The sequence below is a fragment of the Aricia agestis genome, chromosome 12 (genome assembly GCF_905147365.1).
Source record: "Aricia agestis chromosome 12, ilAriAges1.1, whole genome shotgun sequence".
In the NCBI taxonomy this organism is placed as follows: domain Eukaryota; kingdom Metazoa; phylum Arthropoda; class Insecta; order Lepidoptera; family Lycaenidae; genus Aricia; species Aricia agestis.
Window position 1 is genome coordinate 8,446,301 of NC_056417.1, and position 20,794 is coordinate 8,467,094.

General features: G+C 34.6%; 3 protein-coding genes across 5 annotated transcripts; 2 read left to right on the forward strand and 1 right to left on the reverse strand.

The window, feature by feature from the left end:
* Positions 1-546: 546 nt before the first annotated feature.
* On the forward strand, positions 547-10,937 carry LOC121732220 (eukaryotic peptide chain release factor GTP-binding subunit ERF3A). Its single transcript, XM_042122033.1, has 12 exons — positions 547-926; positions 1,931-2,148; positions 3,090-3,195; positions 3,357-3,503; positions 3,883-4,028; positions 4,835-4,989; positions 5,470-5,587; positions 6,041-6,244; positions 6,697-6,855; positions 7,442-7,546; positions 7,702-7,870; positions 8,571-10,937. Exons 1-12 carry the CDS (start codon positions 686-688, stop codon positions 8,612-8,614), a joined length of 1,812 nt encoding a protein of 603 aa, XP_041977967.1. The 5' UTR covers positions 547-685; the 3' UTR covers positions 8,615-10,937.
* A 1,512-nt stretch (positions 10,938-12,449) lies between these two features.
* Positions 12,450-14,238, reverse strand: LOC121732537 (DCN1-like protein 3). Of its 3 annotated transcripts, none has more exons than XM_042122452.1 (3): positions 14,030-14,238; positions 13,735-13,945; positions 12,450-13,505 (listed from the first exon to the last, which is right to left on the reverse strand). In XM_042122452.1, the coding sequence occupies exons 2-3, from the start codon at positions 13,811-13,813 to the stop codon at positions 12,589-12,591; spliced, it is 996 nt and encodes a 331-aa protein (XP_041978386.1). In that variant the 5' UTR covers positions 13,814-13,945; positions 14,030-14,238; the 3' UTR covers positions 12,450-12,588. The 3 variants fall into 3 exon arrangements, with proteins under 3 accessions (XP_041978386.1, XP_041978387.1, XP_041978389.1); XM_042122453.1 differs by having other exon boundaries at positions 13,735-13,961; XM_042122455.1 differs by having other exon boundaries at positions 14,022-14,238.
* A 2,881-nt stretch (positions 14,239-17,119) lies between these two features.
* Positions 17,120-19,851, forward strand: LOC121732583. Its single transcript, XM_042122514.1, has 3 exons — positions 17,120-17,668; positions 18,717-18,932; positions 19,127-19,851. Exons 1-3 carry the CDS (start codon positions 17,380-17,382, stop codon positions 19,255-19,257), a joined length of 636 nt encoding a protein of 211 aa, XP_041978448.1. The 5' UTR covers positions 17,120-17,379; the 3' UTR covers positions 19,258-19,851.
* The last annotated feature ends 943 nt before the right edge of the window (positions 19,852-20,794 follow it).

Below are 20,794 nucleotides of genomic sequence, written 5' to 3' on the forward strand. Positions count from 1 at the left end.
CCTTAATAGTGCTATATAAGGCATTAGTGCTAAAAATGTCAAATCAATTAATAATTTGGCTATAAAAATTGCATAGCTTTTTACGTGTGTTCACGGATTCTCATCACTTGAATCGTTAATCGATATCATAAACTAATTAACTTTCTTTCCTGTATCATAATGTGCTTCGAAATAATCGACAAATAGAAATATTCAAGAAAATAAACGCACACTACATAAATGAAAAAAAGCACAAAATGGCCACGCGATGACGGGCTAAGACTACATCTATAGGGTGTAAACTTCTTGATCTATACTATTGGCCAAAAAAAATTAGCAAGATCATTTTTAATCTGTCGCTATTTTTAACAAAGGCAATAACTAAGCGGAAGTCTCTATCATTTCTTATTCTTTTAATTAGGTTAACTATTTTTCGTATAAATATTAAATATTTAAAGGAAAAATAACATACTTATTAACATTTAAATATTGTAGGATTAATTTTGAGCACTTTATTGCAGTTTTAGCAAATTCCTAAAAATTCAATGAGTGTCATGTCTCATTACTTGTTTGGCAAATTGCCATGAACTTCCGGCGTAAGATAAAGACACACGCGGATCTATCGAGAAAAGAACTTGAATAAATATAAAAATAACAGTAATAAGAAGACTTATTTACTAGGTTTACACTTTCTTGTTTAAATATAATGTCCAATAACGGTGCTCCGGACTCTTGGGAAAGTCAAGCAGATGTTATAGGTGAACAAGGTGCAAAGGATCCCAATGATGTGTCTACCAAATTTTCCACGTTGAACGTGAACGCCGTGGAATTCGTGCCTTCTTTTTGTATGTCGTCTCCAACTGATGAAAATAAAAGCAGCTCTCCGGCATCACCACAAAAATCTGAAAGTGGGTCCACAAATTCAGCTGGCAGTCCTGTCGTAAACGGTAAGTTAGCTGTCAATTTCGTTAGTACTGAAATAATTGCAAGAGAAAGACAATCTTTGTATTTTTGTTTTATACATAAGCTTAAAAATTCATATTCGGTTAGGTTCTTAGTTATGTTTGTATTAAATATAGATCATTACCTAGTGATATTTTTGCGAATCCAGTTCTAACGGGTTATATCGAGACACGCGGCCTGATATTTTATTTTTACTTTCGCTTTATCGAAACGCTGATAGTAGTCTGTATCGGCGTTAAAAGTGATACATTTCTTCCACTGTTACTTTCTCTTGTACATTTAACACATCACTTTCTACAATTTGCCCAACACTACTCAACTATGCCTAAGAATTATTCAAACTGTAAGTATATCATGAAAATCTTCTAAGACTTTGAATGGATATTGTGCAATCCTTTAATTTGCGAGGGTTTTAATAATACTTACATATCTTAGGCTGGTTTTATAGTTAAGCGTTTCGGCAGCGCCGTTGGAGCGCCGCGCGTTCGAAGATGTATGGGGGTAGTAGTTGCGTTTCTAAGTCGCGCGCTTGAGCAGCGCCGTTCGCCCGTACATCTTAGAACGCGCGCGCTCCAACGGCGCTGCCGAAACGCCGAAACGCTTAACTATAAAACCAGCCTTATACCATAAGAAACTGTTTCATGTTATCACTTCAAATATTGAGTATTCACTTTATTTTTTTTAAGAGAGTACTAATAAATGTATAACATCTTGCTTCTAAGATCTTAGAAATTAATTAAGAATTCAAAGAATAGGAAATAGTTCATGTGTCTTATTAGAACATATAGTTATTAAAAGTGGACAATGAATTAAAAAAATAAGTGCACCAATAATATAATGTTATGTCTTCAATATCCTTTAGATACAACAATATAAATAGTGAGTAAAAATTTCAGAGTGTGATTCAAATCATGTCAAAACTGTTTTCAAAAGACAAAAAAACAGTAATGTAAAGTGTTTATTTAAAGAATTATACTGAATGCATTAGGCTGTGGTGATGGCGGTGAGAGCGGCGATGGCAGACCTGCTTCTGCTTCACCCCGAGTAGAGGAACCTCCTCCTGTTCCGCCAGCCGTTTCAGCCGCCCCTCTGCCCGTGCCGCCCGATGTCTCTCCCACCGCGGACAGCTGGGAGGCCGAGGCTGATGATGCTCTCTTGACTCCTGAAGACGGAAACGATGCTGAGGAGGAGGAATTAGAGCAACAGGTTAATTTTTATTTTTACAAAGTTATCATTTTTGTTATAAGGACTCAAAGATTTCATTTTTATCTGGTTTATAAGTTAAATTGATTAAGTATTTGTACAATCATATTTTATTTACTTACTAATAATTATAATATCTTAAACTCTTTGGGTACATTGTGACAAAAAGAGCAAAATTTAGCATCACCCATAAAGTTAATAAAATAAAATACCTAGGGGAATAGAGAAACAAAGGCCTGAGTAAGATAGATGTCACTATCAGTAACACTGCGTGGTAAAAAGAGACGTGTGATACATGACAGCAGCACTCTTTTTTTTTAATGTCCAGTTGGCACGTGCCGCACATTGACAATTAAATCTCATAGAATTCATGTTCAATCATGCTTGTGTAAGTGTATACGTACACATATTTTTCACACAGATGAAAACCAATTTCAGTTTCATTAGACAGCTCAAGATTGTTGCTCTATTCCACTAGGTATATTAACTTTATGGCATCACCATACTAAATTTGACTTATCAAAGTAGTAATCTACTTTATATGTATATCAGTATTGCTGTCTATTTTTTCAGTCTCTTGAATGGAAATTTGGCACATTAATATTCTTAGCATAGTGTCAAACTGTGATCATAAACTTACAAGGATTAGTTAGCACCACAGTGCCAAAATGGAAGCTTGTTAAATTGTTATTAAATATTTATTTTTGCTTTTAAATGTTATTAAATAAGTTTTAACACAATGACTAAGAAGATTTGAATGGTTATTTTACTTAAAAATAAATTTTATCTGGTTTTAGTGTTAAATGAAGGCGCAGCGCAGACATGTGCATTACTGCATATAATTGCATAGGTTCTATTTCCACAGACTAAAGAGTGTGTCAGGGATAGTCTATTGTCTGCGCTGCGTCTAAAAGTGACTTAATTATTGTGTAATTGCATTTTAGGAGGATAGTGAAGCAGCGAAAAAAATCCCCAAGAAAAAACCACCTCGGGTTGAAGACACTAGAAGCAAGAAAGAACATGTGAATGTTGTTTTTATTGGTCATGTTGGTGAGTGAATAACTTATTGCTTGCATGTATAAAGTTGTAGGAAACATTAAAAATAAATGAGACTTTTTTACTTTCATGTTTAATAGAGCAATAATTTATTGCTCTATTAAACATGAAAAAAATAGGCACAATTTGTAACCAAAAAAAAATATTACTTTTAGATGCTGGTAAATCTACGATTGGTGGTCAAATTATGTCACTGACTGGAATGGTGGACAAGAGAACTTTGGATAAATATGAGCGTGAAGCTCGGGAAAAGTCAAGGGAGTCTTGGTACTTATCCTGGGCACTTGACACCAACCAAGAAGGTAAGACTTTATTTAATTCTTCAAAACTCTGAAATTTAAACTAAGTCTGACAAAATCTTAATTTTAAGAGTAAATTGTGATCAGTATCTTAGTACAACATCCATACTAACGTTATACATGTGAATGTATGTCTATCTGTTTGTCTTTTACCTTTTCAAGCTCAAAGCTTTTTGATTTGCTACTAAAGAGCTGTTTAAGCAGCTGTTCTCATTATTTTATATATTTTGTATGGAAATACTTTGAGTTCTCGTAAAAAAAATAATAATTAAATTCTCTTTCAAAATTTGGCGCAACCAAATTTCGGAAAACATCTACTATTCTATATTGCCATTACTGGTGTAAACTAATATTTCAGTTTACTTACATTACATACTTTCAGAACGCGACAAAGGCAAAACTGTAGAAGTTGGGAGAGCATACTTTGAGACTGAAAAGAAGCATTTTACAATTCTTGATGCCCCTGGGCACAAGAGTTTCGTACCTAACATGATTGGTGGTGCGGCGCAGGCTGATCTTGCTGTCCTTGTAAGTATACAGTATACATTGTATTGCTATTACACTTATTGAATTCCATTTTATATGACCTCCAAACAAGCAGACTAATAGTTTTGCATACTGTACTGTTTTTTCGCATTTAACTAATTTTTTCAAACTTAAATAAGCAACTTAGCTTTATAAATATTAGATTTTGCAGTTATTATAGTACATTTTAAAATGTTATTACCTGTGAGGTAAGATGGGGAATTTCGTAGGCAAAAACATAATTTGCGATAAAAATCAAGGATAATATTGTTTGCTATATGATGAATGATGATGCATAAATATTATCAATCACTAGCTTTATGTGTTGATAAAAATGTTCTCACTAGATATGCGGTAACCCATCATTTATCCGCGATTAAAACTATCTTATTATAATATATTTCATCAAAATCGATTTGGTCACCTAAGCATGAACTAATACTGCCTAATAGAGACTGAGAGACTTTCGGATTACAGACAATAGACATACTGATACTTAATAGAAGACATAATATAATTATTACAAAAGGTATAATATGTAGTTACCTTGTTGTAATAATTTCTTCGACTAAATTATTAGTCCTCACAGATATTATAGGCTCCCAGACAAAACTGCGAATTCGCATCGCGTCGGAAAAATCTGCGCCAAAACTCATACTAGAAATGACATTGCGGTGCAATGCGAATTCTAGTTTTGTGTGGGAGCCCTATCTTATAAGTTATCTATTGCTAAAATAATATTCTAGCAATGTATGACTGATGATAACTGGCTCTATTACAAAATATAACAATTAAGATGTGAATTCCAGGTTATATCCGCCCGGAAAGGAGAATTTGAAACTGGTTTCGACAGAGGGGGACAGACTCGCGAACATGCTATGTTGGCCAAGACCGCCGGCGTCAAACATCTAGTAGCCCTTGTTAATAAAATGGACGACCCTACCGTCAACTGGGATGAGAAAAGGTAACAATTTTTCGGCCATTTCTCTTTTTTTATTAGCGGGTCTCCTTAGTGTGCCCAAAGTTTGGGTTACCAATGTGTGCGCCGTGGTAAGGCAAGAGGAGTGCCGTGAGTCGATCCTCTATTATTATCCGAAACTGCAAATTTAATAGTAAAACGGGTAGATTAAATATTTGTTCATTATTACTTACCTGCCTAACCTAAATGTAATCATTAAATGCCTTTATTTATGTATCTTTTTATAATAGCTAGGTAGAGTCCCTACTCTTACGCCGTGACATAACATTGTGACGTGTAACTGCGCCACAGGCTGAAAAATATTGGGAAGCCCTACCTGAAAATTCCAAAATTTCCTGATGAATTTTACAATATTATTCTAAATAGATCTCATTGCTTAGATTTATTACTAGAATGAAAGACACAATAAAATTATATTATGAATCAAATTAGTGTTTATTTTGATGTTATTTTTTATTATTTCAGGTACAACGAATGTAGAGACAAAATCCTGCCATATCTTAAGAAATTGGGCTTCAACCCAGCGAAAGATTTATCATTCTTACCTGTTTCTGGTCAGACAGGGCAAGGGTTATTGGAAAGAGTAAGTGTGCAAAACATTTTATTAGTTAAGACTTAAGCTTTGTAATTTGTTCACTCAATATAGTAACCAGATATTCTATCTGCGGGGCTAAAATGGTCGCTTTGGAGAATCATGTTATGAATCATAAAATGGTACATTTTTTAAAATCGCAAAATGCAATTCTGCTTGCAATTCATGTCTAGTAATTTAAGTACTAATTTGACATTTGTCAGTTTGACAGTTTTGACAATTCATTTGCTGAATTGAATGAGAGGAATTGCTAAATGTGACCATTTTAGCCCCGCTGCGATCAAAATACAATTTAAGTAAACTGTGTTATAAATGTTCTATTTGTTCTGTACACTGTGTTTGTGTTGATTTTTGTTAGAAAACCCATGTGATCAGAGTGTTCGTAGCTATAATCCGTCATCACTTTTTGCTTGATAGTAACAGTGGTTACTTAATTTATTTAAGGTATCCGAAGACATTTGTTCGTGGTACAGAGGTCCCTCCTTCATTCAACTGATCGATGAACTGCCTTCGCTAAACCGCAAGATGGATGGACCATTCATCATGCCCGTAGTTGACAAGTACAAGGATATGGGAACAGTCCTTATGGGAAAAGTGGAGGCGGGGACTACGCGCAAAGGGAGCACCCTGTTCCTTATGCCTAATAGGGTAAGTTGCATGTTGTGGTCTGTGGAAGATAGGGCAAAGGGCCCAGCCACTGCAACGCGTTGCGGCGTCGTATCGCAAAATCATCGCACAGCAATAATGCGATGCGATGTTTTTTTGCGAAAATGCATCGGAAATTTCCAAAACGCGCTCTGCTTATTTCTTCAAATTTTTTTTTTTACCTTTGATAAAGTAGGTACCCTGGAAAAATTTATAATTCCTGAGAGTCAATTAAAAATCTCAAGAGCACGTAGTTTTTGCGCATGATTTCACTAGAACTTGGAAACAAAATTCTTGGAAATAAACTGTAGACATAACTTGGAAGTTTGATTGCTTTACAATTTTTAGGATCTTAAATTAATCTTTGAAACGAAAGTTTATTTGTTGTAATATCCCTTCTAACTATAGAAAGACACAGTTATTCTATTATTTATGATTTACCTTTGGATTTATAGGTTCAAGTGACTGTTGACCAGCTGTGGTCTGATGATATTGAAGTGACATCTATCGGTCCTGGCGAAAACGTGAAGGTGAAACTCAAAGGCATTGAAGAAGAGGATGTCTCACCAGGATTTGTTCTGTGCGACGCGGCAGAACCGATCACCACTGGCAGGGTAAGTACCATCATCACAATTCCTATTTATTCCTATTAAATATCCACAGCCGAACGTAGCCTCCAGCCTCCTCCTTTTTGGAAGTCGGTTAAAAACACTTAACAACGAACTTCTTTAAATTTATCTACGAACATATAATTTACATCGGAAACCTAGATCTATTTAATATACTCATTTTTCTAACTTTGAAACCTACAAAAGGTTTGCAACATCTGAATAAAAAATAGCTTACCTGCCATTTTCAGGTTAAAACTTACAAAAACTACTCGAAATCAATTAAATAAATTAAGTTAATAAACACGTAAAAACCAAGAAAAACAATAAACCTTTTTGAACGTGGCGGGTGACACGGTAGCCGTGTCATCTACTTCTATGGCGTATGACACGGCTCACGTGTCACGAGAAAATTGTATGCCGCCACGACTGAAAGTCTTCAAAAACGTGCGCCGCCTTGAATCGGTTAATTTATCATTCACTATTTGTTTCTACTTATTCTAATGTTTAAGCGGCAGAATTTATTCCTGACAATTATACAGGCGCTAATAATTGTGGTGCATAATATTTATTTTAAACTTTTTCTTTCTAGGTGTTTGACGCCCAAGTGGTTATTTTAGAACACAAGTCCATTATATGTGCGGGATACTCGGCTGTAATGCACATACATTGTGCGGCGGAGGAAGTTACTGTTAAGGTAAACATTGTTCATTTAAAAAATATTATATCAGGCAAAAGTGAACTAGGCATTCTACTACTTGCTAATTTTGTTTGGTTCAGTTAAAATATGATTTTGTTGTTGAAGCTTGTATATTAATTGGGATGTTTAAAGCATTGGTCTTATATTTCTAGGCGCTAATTTGTTTGGTGGATAAGAAAACTGGTGATAAATCGAAAACGCGACCGAGATTTGTTAAACAAGACCAAGTAGCCATCATGAGGATAGAGTGTGCAGGCATCATCTGCTTAGAACCTTTTAAGAAGTTTGCCCAGATGGGAAGATTCACCTTAAGAGATGAGAGTAAGTTATTAATGACTCTTTTCATCATAAATAGCTGCCGCACTGAGAAACGGATATTAATTAGTTAGTTAACTGTAAGGGTCAATGTATATTAGCCCAGAGTCGAAGCGCAACTCCAAAGCGTTATAACGCACTTTATTACTTCTGACTTTTCTGAGTATTTCAAAAGGCGTGCGAATTCGCGCGAATGCGCCGGACTAACGCTGATTGGCCTTGCAGAATGCAGAAGTAATGTATGCGTTACGTTCTGGAGTTAAGGTTGAATTTTCTGTGTTCAGTTTTTGGGAATTCGCTTCGCCTCGACTCTGCGCTATTATAAATTGTAACTACCTACCCTAAGTATATTATAAACAACTTTGTTCGTGGCGTTGCCATGACATGACATGTTTTGGACATGCGCAATAAAAAACCTTTTATTACTTGTGAAATTTTTACCAGTTACCGGTACACTTGTATTTAATTTGTAGCGCACATGTTAAAAATGGCAGACCCATTTTTAACATGTGCGCTACAAATTAAATACGCGCGCTAGCGCCACTTTCTCATAAATTTAACCGTGAACCAACCGGGCTTCCGTACTCATACATTATCTGTCAAAACTCAATTGGCGTCGTTTTTATTCATTAGAAGTGTTTAAAAAATTTGTTATAAGTTTCATGGTTAGATTGTGATGATGTTAACACGGCTTCTTTTTTTCCAGATAAAACCATCGCGATTGGCAAAGTTCTCAAGGTGGTCGAGTAAATTTGGCACTACGATTCGTAATTAATTAGGATAGGCCTCTCCAAAACCTATATCAACAGAGAATAATGTTACATGTAATCCTGATATTGGGATCTATATGAGAGCTCAAGTGTGGTTCAAGTTTGGGTTTATAGACAAGCTAGTCCTCGCGGAATATCGAACCCTTCCGGCCACTGCCACGGAGCTAAATTGTTATCCGATGCTTATCGTGTCATCAATGTGAATTTTTTGCCTTAATTAAAATTTTAACTATTACAGCCTTACGCTAGCAACGTTGAATACTGTTTTTTATTTTCTGTTAATACTGCATACTCTTATATTATTTGAAATTGTACATCTTATGTGAATATTTAGTTTTATTTTTAAATGAATTTGGTGTAATCCATCACAAAATATCATAACGAGTATATTATAATGTTTCGGCGTAAACGTTTTCTTTGTAAGAATTGTGAATAATTTATTGAAAATATTTTATTTTAATTAAAAGATTTAGAAATTGACTGATATTTAAGTTTATTCGAAGACAGCATTTGAGCGTTGCTAACGCTGAGCTAGAACTCTAGCCGCTAAATATAATAATTTTACATTCTAAAATAGGCTTACGCAGAAGAATAACCGTGAATGTTTTAGCTGCGGCAAAAGCGTTCTAAGTGCTCTTATTTCATGTTGCACCACTCATAGAAAGGTCTAATATAGATATTTTTATACAGTTATAAAATAAATAATGATTATATATCGTACGGCCCGCTCCCAGCAACGGAACACATTGTTCAAACTAGGACCAAAATATTTCCCAATAACTAATGTGATCTGACAGCAAGTGCTGAAGAAATATCAACGCTTCGACTTGCAGGTTAAAATGCCGTATGAACAAACTTTAAGCATTTATTGTATGTGTGTGAATATCTGTGTAAAGTGTCCTAGAGCTGCCATTGCATCCGTTAAGCCAAATCTTGTGCATTTAAACAGTTCTTATCTAACAAACGCCTTGGCCGATCAATCGCTAACAACAATTTGACACGCGTACATCAATAATTTGCTTTGCGACGGAAAAAGGAGATAGGCAAGGCAACCTAACTCGTTTTCATTCGAGACATAGACATGTGACACATCTTTTTATTCTCACTTCGAGCACAAAGTTATCTACTAATAGTTTTGTCTCAGCTTAATTGTGTCGTGTTTTTGGCTAGACGCATGCAAAAATGGCCCTTATAGTGTTAAGTGATCAAGAATTTGTTGCATAACTCTGTCGATGACTAAGTGTGCATGATTTAATAAGAGCACAATGAAACGTGTGACCTCGGTAGACGATGTGTGGTGGAAGCTCTCATGTATTTGCTATTTGTTTGAACAATGCCCGACTGTCACTAACTGTGCGAAATTGCACTAGCTCCATTTGTACAGACTCCTATTTAGTATACTTTAAAAGGATTCAGTAAACTATTAATTCCAAGGCCTAAGAAGTTAACTTCTAAAAAATATAAAGCAATTTAAACAGGAGTCGTATCAATGAAGGCTTCGGTGATAGGAGTGTGTAAATAACATTTTAATAAGGATAAAACAGAGAAGGCGAGGTGCTCTGTGGTATATGTCGGGCACTGGTCATAAAACTTAACATTTGTTTACATATTATATATTATAATGGTTACAGTGTTTCCTATATTACAAGATTATGTTCTATAATTTTAACTGTATACAAAATATGTAGACGTCGCTTTGATAGCGGCGGTGTATCGTAGGTCAGATGTAACGGTAACGATATGATATTATTAGTTCGCAGTATGTTTGTGTTACGTTTCAACGAACAATACATGGGCAGGTTATAGGTTGTGTTGCGACGAGTCTACGCCAACGGGGTATCATCACACTGGAATACCGAATCTTGTGTATTTTATGCGGACGCTTTAAAGTTACAATGCCACAAATCTTCGTTACGTGTTGGCTTAAACACAGTACTTACATGAACGAAGTGGGTTTAACGGACCATCGGTCGGTCGAAAACCCATGTTGTTATAAAAGATGTATAATATGGATTTATAAATTTTCATGCTTTTTAATGTAATTGGTTTAACTTAATATCAGGGCAGTATATGATATTATTGCAATATAATATGTATATATGTATGGGCGTGCGGGCGCGAGAGCGGACTGCGGACGAGCCCGGCAGAATGCCTTCTATTCCTGAACTCAAGTGATCCTAGAGGGATTACGTCATACACGCCTTTATTGTGATAAACACAGAGAATAAATTACGAAAGTTAACGGGTTGGTGTCTTTTGTATGTACATTTTGATTTTTAATTAAACTAGTGACATGTATCAAAGCATCGCTGGTTTTCTTTTATTCTGTTTACTTCACGCCATCTTTAGAAAAATACTCCTTAGCCTATAGCGTATTAACAGTGTCTTGAGTTCTCGAATAGGTAGAGAGTGGCGGAATTGCTTGTAGTATGGTTCGGGCGCGGTACACGCGCGCGGCGTCGTGCAGCGTGCGGCGTAGACGACCCTTGCCGTAGTGCCTTTAGTTGCCGCTAGGGGCGCACCGGTCGCGCCGCAAGGCTGCGTAACATTATTTTTGTTTATAATAAAATTTTATCAAAGAATCCTTGTTTTTTAAATACATAGATTGATTGTATAATTTTAATAAATGATAGTATAACTCGTACAAGACGTTTTTAGTTAACAGAAGAGAATCAGACCTTTATAGATTTCAGATCATTTTATAATTATGAACTTGGCCATAGTAAAAGGAGGGGAAGTAAGTTATCTTCATACAAAGGCACCGCGCGCGGCTTGTATGTGTGTGCCATAGTATCAATGCGTCGCCACGTACGGCACAACAAAATCTCGGCCAGTTTTATAAGGCTGGTACCGCCGAGATTTTGTTGTGTGCCGTTCGTGGCGACGCATTGATACTATGGCGCACACATACAAGCCGCGCGCGGTGCCTTTATATGAAGATAACTTACTTCCCCTCCTTTTACTATGACATGGCTGGATACATTTTTGTTATTAATGTTTTTTCATCCCCATTCCTTGTGTCAAGAGGACCAACCATTGGCTAAGGCCTAAGGTTAAAATAATTCAGCATGAAAAATCGATAATTGATCAAAATGAACTGATGATACTCATGAAGTAAAATAACACAAGAAAGTCATCCTTCCAAATATCCTTTCCAATAGAGCCATACCTTATTAAAAAAAATACATCAGAGGTAAATCAATAATCAGTATTAGATAGTTGATTGATTGACTACAAGTCACAAGAAAAAAACACATTTACAAAATAGCACAAAAAACAATGACTGGACAACGCTGCTGCTGGCTGTCAAGGTAAAATGATAATGATGTGTGTAATCAGTAATGTAAGGTACCATACCTGATAAAATAAATTTTCATCTCATTTTCGACAAATTATCCAGTGTCCAATTTTAGGTCCATTCAGACAAATAGGTGGGCTGAATAATGATTATTTTGAACAGGAATATTTTAGGTTAATACCTTGATTGTGGAAAAACCAAACACAATACCTAGCCTATCTATTGTTATCGCAGTCGCCGGTGACCACTTGGGGCTTGAGGCATAAAGGAAATGACAAAATCTTTACATTTAAATATCATCATATAATTTCATAACCTAATTTAAAGAAAGCATGTAAAGCAATGAATTAGATTTGAAAATTGTTATATTTACAAATTTTGGCTAATTCCATCCCTGGAATGTGATTAATTACATATTAACACTAATACTTAGTATACAGTTTCACAAATACTTAAAATATATCCATATTTACATTTTATTTTTAAATCTCTTATTTGCAGAAATTTTTGTATAATAATATAACTGTTGAGTCTTTATGAAAGGTTCTGCCATACCTTTCATTGCATGTTGTGTTTGCTAATCAAGTGCTAGCACTATCATATCAGTCTCAACATTTTTAAGTACCTAATGTAGCTAATTTGGCAAACATAGTTATTTAATCCTGGGCTTTGATATCATTCTTTGTTATATTTTGATTCACCTGATCATTCTCATACTCGACAAAATCATCAAACAAGCTCGGCCACGCTTCAGTGTCATCATAGCTGCTTAGATCTTCACCCACAAACTCACAGAAATTCAAAAACATGTACCAAGTGTCCTTAGGAATGCCTCGAATATGGGGATTTTTCTCTAAATAATTCAACCACCTACCAAGAATAGGAGGTTCACTATTTGTAAAGACTAAGCGCCATAATAAAATGGCAATATCTGTGGGCAGTATTCTTTGGCCAGTAGTAACGTCAAGGCCAAATTTAAATGTAAATCTGTACAGATCTTTAAATTGCTCAGAGTCCCTTTTTAATTCATGTGTGATATCATTTAGTTTTTGTTGAATACCCTTTATAGAATCTGTTTTCATATTTTTTAAGCCATGGATGAACTCCTGTTTAGTAAATTTGCACATTTGACTAGCATTCAATTTCCAAGCGAGAACTAATACTTTGAAATCATCTGGATCTAGTTGAAGATCATTGCACAGATTTTCAATGCCCTCAGCTAATATAGCGTCTTCTAATGAGTCCTTATAGAGATCAAACAGCTGGTTAATTTTGGATTCTGCAACTCGCCCCTCGCTAGAGCCAATAGATGACATGCTTCTAGGGATTGATGGCAGCTTCTGATAGAAAGGTTTCTGTGATTTCTCTGCATGCACATTTGTTTTCTGAACATTTACATTGTCACCTGCAGAAAGATCCTGAATTCCAGAATTTGAATTGAAACTTTGTATGTTACTACTGTTTCTATAGTAATTTATACAATTATCATTGCTTTGTAGAAGTGGCTCCTGCTGTGGATAGTCAGATATCATGACAGCTGGCATCTGACTTGGTGAAATAATTTCTGTCATTTCTGTAAAAGTATAGAAAATATTGCTATAAAACACTTAATACATAAATATTGCTGGAAATCCCTGGAAACTCCATCATATCATATTAGTCCCCAGAATCAGCAGAACTCTAAATTAAAGAGATCTAGAAATTTAAAAATCATGGCTTAAATATATCTCACTCTAAATCATAACAACAAAGATGAACAGGACAATGTTTTTTTATGAGAAATTGTATGAACAATACATTACCTTCTTTTTTTCGGCTGGGAGATGTTACCACTTCAGCATTGTTGGAATGGTTTTTGAAACAGCTAAGACAATGGCCCATTTGATATAGTAAGATGCAAAATCATCCAAAAAATAATAACTGTGTGATACACCAGGTTTTCGTAACCATTCAATATTATGTATGCTATATAACATAATGATTATATTTGACTTGCAACCTTCTCTTTGAAACCTGAAATAATGTGAAACTGAAAATAATACATGTACATTCTGTAAACTATTACAGGCGTTTACAAAGTATACGGTACCTACTTACCATCGTCTTCATTTGGACAGTATGGACAATGATAATTTTGGCGACACAAAATATTGCTTATAGCTATTTCTTTGAGCATTTCAAATACTTAAATAACAATCATTTTTATTGTTGACCACGCCACCATGAGGATGGATTAAATTATTAGGATTTCACCAATATTTAATTACAGAAACACAGAAACAAAAAACGTAGGTACCAAAACAGTCAAACAGTATAAACGTCAATTTGACAGAAATTTTTTTTCGATATTTCTTGTAGCCCTTGTAACTAGCGAAGTTGTAGCCTGTAGGTTGTAGGCCGCAGTAGGCACTGACCTCTATAAAGCCGGGCTTTCACTATACGAGTACTCTCGGACCGAGTGTACTCATACGAGCTAGATCGTATAGGAGTCCACTCGGAATTTGGTTTACACACAGTTATAGGTTTTACATCCTAGTACTTAATATTTTTAACCGACTTCCAAAAAGGAGGAGGTTATTTTCTCAATACATTAAAGATGACGACAACAGCTGATCTGTTGCTTCACATTCCACAACACTTCCTCGGCTTCATATTATAATTCCACAAACTTCACTGTTTCCCATTCTGTCCACTTTTTCTATAATAATTCTGCTTTGTTTTTTTAGACACCATTTTGTTTTTATTAAATCGTCCGAGTACACTCGGAAAAATAGGACCGCTTCCGAGTTCACTCTGATCGGATGCGGATGTCCGAGTGCGCTCGGATTACCTGTTTACACAGTACGAGTAGCGTCCGAGTAGTAATCCGAGCGCACTCGGTCCGAGCGTACTCGTATAGTGAAAACCCGGCTTTAACCTAACGCAAATCTGTACCACAATAGACATAACTACTCTGTACAATTTAATCTATGGATGATCTATGGTAACAAGTGACAAGTGGGAGTTTTGCCTTTGGTCTACAAATAATCACTACGTTTTATATACTAGTAATCTGTGGCCTTTGGTTTTGCCGGGAATGTGAAATGGTGATGTTGTGTTTTTATATTATTTTCCTAAAATTGTGTTAACAGGGTTTTTAATGTGTAATATTGGTAGGATATTAACCATTAGATATTCTTTATCGTGCACAAGTGTGGGAAAGTGATGTAATAACCAGAAACGTGCTCTTTTGTGTTCCCTCCGAAACTCCATCGAAAGTTTCAGTAAAGCGTCTACCACTTTACTGAATCGACCGACTTGACTTCTTGACTTTATACTTCGACTTTGACTAGACTTTAGACCTGACGATAATATAGAAAAAAATGTATTAAGGATGTATATAACATTTACAAATTCAAATATTTTGACCTAAATTCAAAATATGTACCTAGTAGAATAAAACATCCTGCATCGATTGATACCAAAAAATCAATACCTTACCGACAAGTTACGTGAAATAATTCATTTTAAAATTTCCATGTATCATACGTAAACGTGCCGGAAGTGTTACAATTTTTGAGAATTCGTCAGAATTGGGAACTTTGTAGTTTGTAACAAACAGAAACTCCTAAAAAACTGCTATCAGTTTCTTTGTACGATTTGCGATTTTTTAAGCCAAAAAAAAGTGGGGTTACCGGTAATTCTGGTTAAATATTTCAAATTGAAATTGATAAAAACTTTCCTTCGAAAAGTAATGGCGATACAGCTGTTAGATTAGACATAGTTCTGTCATTTTCAATGCGCATGTGCAGCTTTCGTGCATGTGCAATAATAGAAATTAAATCAACTTCTGTCAAATTTTGGTACATGTCACTAACACTGACACTAGTTTTTGCGCATGCGAAACAAACATTGCCATGACGACCATTATGTTTATAATTTAATATCGGTGGTTAAATTACAGTCTGTCAAAAAAGTCATGAAATTAAAAAGTGGCAACATCGTAGTGTCATCCCTTTTTTCCCCATCGATCGTGGAATAACGAGACACAATCATAGACTTAATATATATGGACACAATAGTTATCTATTGTTATCGCGGCCGGATACGGCCACTTAGGGCTTCATGAATTAGGGGGGTATTACATTATCATTTATATATGATCATTTCTATGATCATATTTAAGACCCCATATATATGATCATTTGATCATATCTGCATATTACATTATCATATTTCATTGATCCTATTTTACATCATATGTGGTTTCAATAGCCAATGGAGAGCGCTAACGCTGACAGGTATTGACGTCAGGGTTACTAGATCTCAGAGAATTCGATTTGTAAAAAGACATCGTCATTTTTAATATGGCTTGTTTTTTGTTGTTTCAGCAAGATTATCCAAGTATATAATTAGAAAAATAATTACATTAGATTATATTTTGAAACATATTAACGAACAAGAAATTAAAAACTCTTTTTTATATTAAATAACTGGCAACACCTATTTCTATGACCGTATTGGATCCAACTCTCAGCAAAAGTCAAAAAACTATGATCAATGGCCGTGTTCGTCGGCGTATTTTTGGACAAACCTTTTATTGCGCATGTCCAAAAGATGTCATGGCAACGCCATAACAAGTTGCTGGTCAAGTCGTAAACAACGTCATAATTGTTTATACATGATTAAAATAATAAAAGCTAAACATAAATACATAAGCCTAAATTGTCTAACAGCCGCACAAATAATTTATTCAAATTTATTTAAAACCATGATAGTGTTTGATTATTTTATTTTGTAAAATATCGATATGGATCACTTGGAAAAATTAAAAAATTCAATTGTTTTTTTTTATGAAATAAGAGGGCAAACGAGCAAACGGGTCACCTGATGAAAAGCAACTTCCGTCACCCATGGACACTCGTAGCATCAGAAGATGAGCAACCAATAAAAAATTTAGAAGTGTTTATCGTTACGCCATCTAGTTAAGATTGTTAAAAAAAAATCCCTCCCTCATTGGATGTACTACGAAATCTGACCTTCTATACATTCTTATAGAATATTGTTTTCCCGCCATAATATTATACGCAACACTGGCCATGGTTACAGCCAAGTGCCATTATAAGAAAAAAAAAGTGACAAGTGACATTGACAGTCAGCGCAGTACTCTGACAGTTAAATTTCAAAAATCAAAATATTCGTTGAACACTGAACAGTGAAGCGAGCCGATTTTTTCAAAGTTGCAAATGGTTTTCTTAGGAAAAGAAACTAAAAAAGCGAGCATTGATAGTGAAAAATTTGTGATAACTGTTTAGTTTATAATATGGCCTTGTGGAAATAAAGAAATGTTATATATATCATAAACTGTTTACAAGCATAAAAAATCTTTCTCAACTCTCAAGTCATAACACAGAGGCAGTTTTCGAGAATTATTGTTTGTTTCGTGAACTCAGTTGGTGAATAGAATCATGAACTTCATTGCCGAAAATTGGGAATTCAGGAAGGATATAAGGGAGGTAGAAAAAAATCGCGTAAACCTTTTTGAGGTGGAAAGAAATAGTTGGAACGAACAAATTTTGAGACTTATGGAAGACAATTTCATATTTAATAACGTAAAGAACAAGAAAACAGCCACCTTAAGTAATGACGAAGAGCTAAAACTTTTGATAGATGAAAACAAAGAGCTGCGTCAAGAAATAGAATATAAGCTAAAAGATTTATCTAAGAACCAGGATCAGTACGAAACCTATAAAAAAGGTAAGACAATCTAATATAGGTCTACCAGGATCTGATGGCAAAATGTGAGAAAAGAAATTGACTCTATACTGTACTCGGCGAAACACGGCGGTAGCGGTCATTGACTCCCTGTTAAAAACTTGTCATTTTAATAAACCGCGATTGACAATGAAGTGTCAAATGTTGTCAATCGTGGCTGTGTATAGAAAATGACAAATTTGACAGGGAGTCAATGACCACTAGTGCCATGTTTCGCCGAGTACAGTATAGCAATACTGGGGTAATTAGTATTAAAACATTTTGATCCTTTTTTTCCTTATAATGGCTGATCCTGTGTGTGAAACATGCAAATATAAAAATTTATCCAATGATCCAGGATATTTTTTAAAACTCTGCCATCCATATTTTCCATCAGTTCCTGGTAGACCTATACTATTTATCCTTTTTTCTAGCAAAAAGTAAAGTTTTGTTATGGAAGTATCATAAAAACTTGTTCTTCATCCTGATTCCTGCAAGATGATATTATTGACTAGGTAGAGATCTGACCGTGGTCAAAATTAGCTCACAATAATTATAATTCATAACCACGGACGTAACTTAGTCTAATCACGAGTGAAGCATAGTTATGGCCACCCGTATAGGATGTATATATAATGTACAATTCTTAGGTAATGAAACAAAAGTCAAGTATTTTAAATTATCTATTTCTAAAGCATTATTTGAAAATATATTAAACTAGTTGATGCCCGAAAGTCCATTGTGCCAAAATTCATTTGTTGCGCAGGAACCATAAATTTTTTAAGGATAAAAGTATCATGTGTTGTTTCCCTGGACTCTAAAGTATCTCCATATGATATTTCAGCAAAATCGGTTCAGCGGTTTGGGCGTAAGGAGGTGACAGACAGACAGACAGAATAGATACACATTAAAATTTATAATTTTAGTATGGATTAATCTAGTGCTAACCTACCTATCTACTTCATCCATTACCAATAACAGTTTTCACCATCTTTCATATAGATGATTCACTTAATTATTATAATAATTATTACAATATATTTTATTTCAGATCAAAAATTACTGACTCAAGAAGTTAGAGAAAGACATGAGGCATTTTTAACAGCAAAAAAATACTATAAAAAGTTTTTGAAAATTTATTTCACTATTGAATCCCGAAGCAAAGATACACAGACAGTATATGTGCAGTTTTTCACGGAGTCCAAAAAAGAACCTGATTATTACTCGGTTCGCCTTGTGAGAAATATTAAAACTGGAAATTATGATTGTAAGTATCTACAATGTTTTTTACATAAAAGTTGTTGTTTGCTCTAAAAGCCTAATGCCCGGTTTCTAGCATCGTTGATTGGTTAATTTTTTGACGCTTTCTTTCCTCTTTTCTTCTTTTTTCTGTTGTTTTTCTTAAACTGTTTAAATTATGGTAGATACTAGATTTTTTAATTATAAATATAATCTTTTCAGTGCAAAGTGCAAATCCAAAGTTAAAAAATTTCAAAGAGCTACAAAAGAGACTGTTGGATACTAATGATGTTCCTGGAGTATTATGTTATATCCGACAGGCATTCCTGAAAATGAAGAGTATCAAGAAATAAGTGAGATGTGAGATTAAATTACCATGAAGTTGATGAAATTGAAAACCTTTGGGATGATCCAATCCAAAAAAATGTGGCAAAGTGATCCAATTTTAGATAATCTTTCTACCAAGATTGTTTTAATGGCTAAAGAATGCATATTTTAGTTGATACATAGCTTAATATTTTATCATGTATAATTATATTTTAAAATTTAATTATAAAACTTATTGGATTCAAATTTTACCCAGGAGGTAAAAGTTTCTGGGATTTCAACTATCACCATAATATTATGTAATTTTAAAATGCATCAATATTAAATATATTAGGTTGTGGGAGCAGTTGTTGAAAGATCCAACCAATCTCCTACCTGCCTGCAAAGTAGTGTCAAAAAATTACCTAGTTTACTTTAAAAAATATTTAATTATTCTATTAATTTTATAGTTTTTTAATAATATGTATGGAAATGTGAAAATAAACACTCAGATTGTGTAACAAAGTTAATCTTTATTTAAATCATCAGCAACTGTTCACAATTTTTTGTCAGGTAAGTTGAGGTAATACTGTTATGTTGTGAACATAAAGATAAGTTAGTATAATTTTTTTGAGTTCCAAGCATTGTTCTCATAGAAAAGTTGTTCATTTTGATGGGCTCATTTGATGGTTTCAAGGATAATGGTGTTTACACTAACATCTTGTATATTTCGTTTGAAGCTTTACAAAATGTACAGATCTATAACATATCACATAAATAGTTTAACATCTGGCCTTGCAGATAAGTAGTGTGTGTGCTAGTTAAGATATAATATTTATGTAGACTATCAGAGAAGTTGATTCCTAGGCGGATGGCGGACCTACGAAATTTGGTCGCGTTTTGTCAAACACATTATCCAGCTCACTTTTGACCAGCAGCTGAATTTTATACATCATTAATTAAAATACAAAAGTATTGTATCAAATGCTACAGACAAATTCATACAAAGAAGTCTTATTTTTATTTGTGAAAGTAATGGAAGTATATTATATCACAAAGAATCTTGTCCACTGTAGGCGGCGTCATATTGTATGTAACAGTTACAGTAAGGGAGATCGCAGACAACAGACTTTTTATGCGATAGAGTCTGCGGCGCCCATACAGTCGGCATGGCGCCGCAGACTCGATCGCACAAAAAGTCTGTCGTCTGCGATCTCCCTTACATAGAGTTTTTTAAAGTCATACTACCAGTTTTTTAAATAGAAGGCAAATGAGCAAACAGATCACCTAATAGAAATGATGACCTTTGCCTTTGGACGTAAACACCAAAATGCGTTGCCACAGTGATACTGGCTATTCCTCAAGGGAGGTCATTTTTAAAGAAGAAAAAGACCTTTCTTTTACTAGTTTGTTCATTAGTCAATTACTAGTCTATTATAATATCAGTGTAAATAATTCCTTATTTGGTTAATGTAAAACATGACTACAAAGCTGCCAGTTAGGTGCAAAAACATTAACTTTTGTTAATAATCAAATTGAAACACATTACACAAACCGATAAAATTATTATTAGCCTCAATTAGA

Excerpts from the sequence above, each read along its gene's own strand:
- LOC121732220 (XM_042122033.1), top strand. The coding sequence starts at position 686 with ATGTCCAATAACGGTGCTCCGGACTCTTGGGAAAGTCAAGCAGATGTT. Across the intron at positions 4,029-4,834 it reads AGGCTGATCTTGCTGTCCTT|GTTATATCCGCCCGGAAAGG; the intron begins GTAAGTATACAG and ends TGTGAATTCCAG. Across the intron at positions 5,588-6,040 it reads GGCAAGGGTTATTGGAAAGA|GTATCCGAAGACATTTGTTC; the intron begins GTAAGTGTGCAA and ends AATTTATTTAAG.
- LOC121732537 (XM_042122452.1), bottom strand. The coding sequence starts at position 13,813 with ATGGGCCATTGTCTTAGCTGTTTCAAAAACCATTCCAACAATGCTGAA. Across the intron at positions 13,506-13,734 it reads TCCCAGCCGAAAAAAAGAAG|AAATGACAGAAATTATTTCA; the intron begins GTAATGTATTGT and ends ATACTTTTACAG.
- LOC121732583 (XM_042122514.1), top strand. The coding sequence starts at position 17,380 with ATGAACTTCATTGCCGAAAATTGGGAATTCAGGAAGGATATAAGGGAG. Across the intron at positions 17,669-18,716 it reads GTACGAAACCTATAAAAAAG|ATCAAAAATTACTGACTCAA; the intron begins GTAAGACAATCT and ends ATTTTATTTCAG. Across the intron at positions 18,933-19,126 it reads TAAAACTGGAAATTATGATT|TGCAAAGTGCAAATCCAAAG; the intron begins GTAAGTATCTAC and ends TAATCTTTTCAG.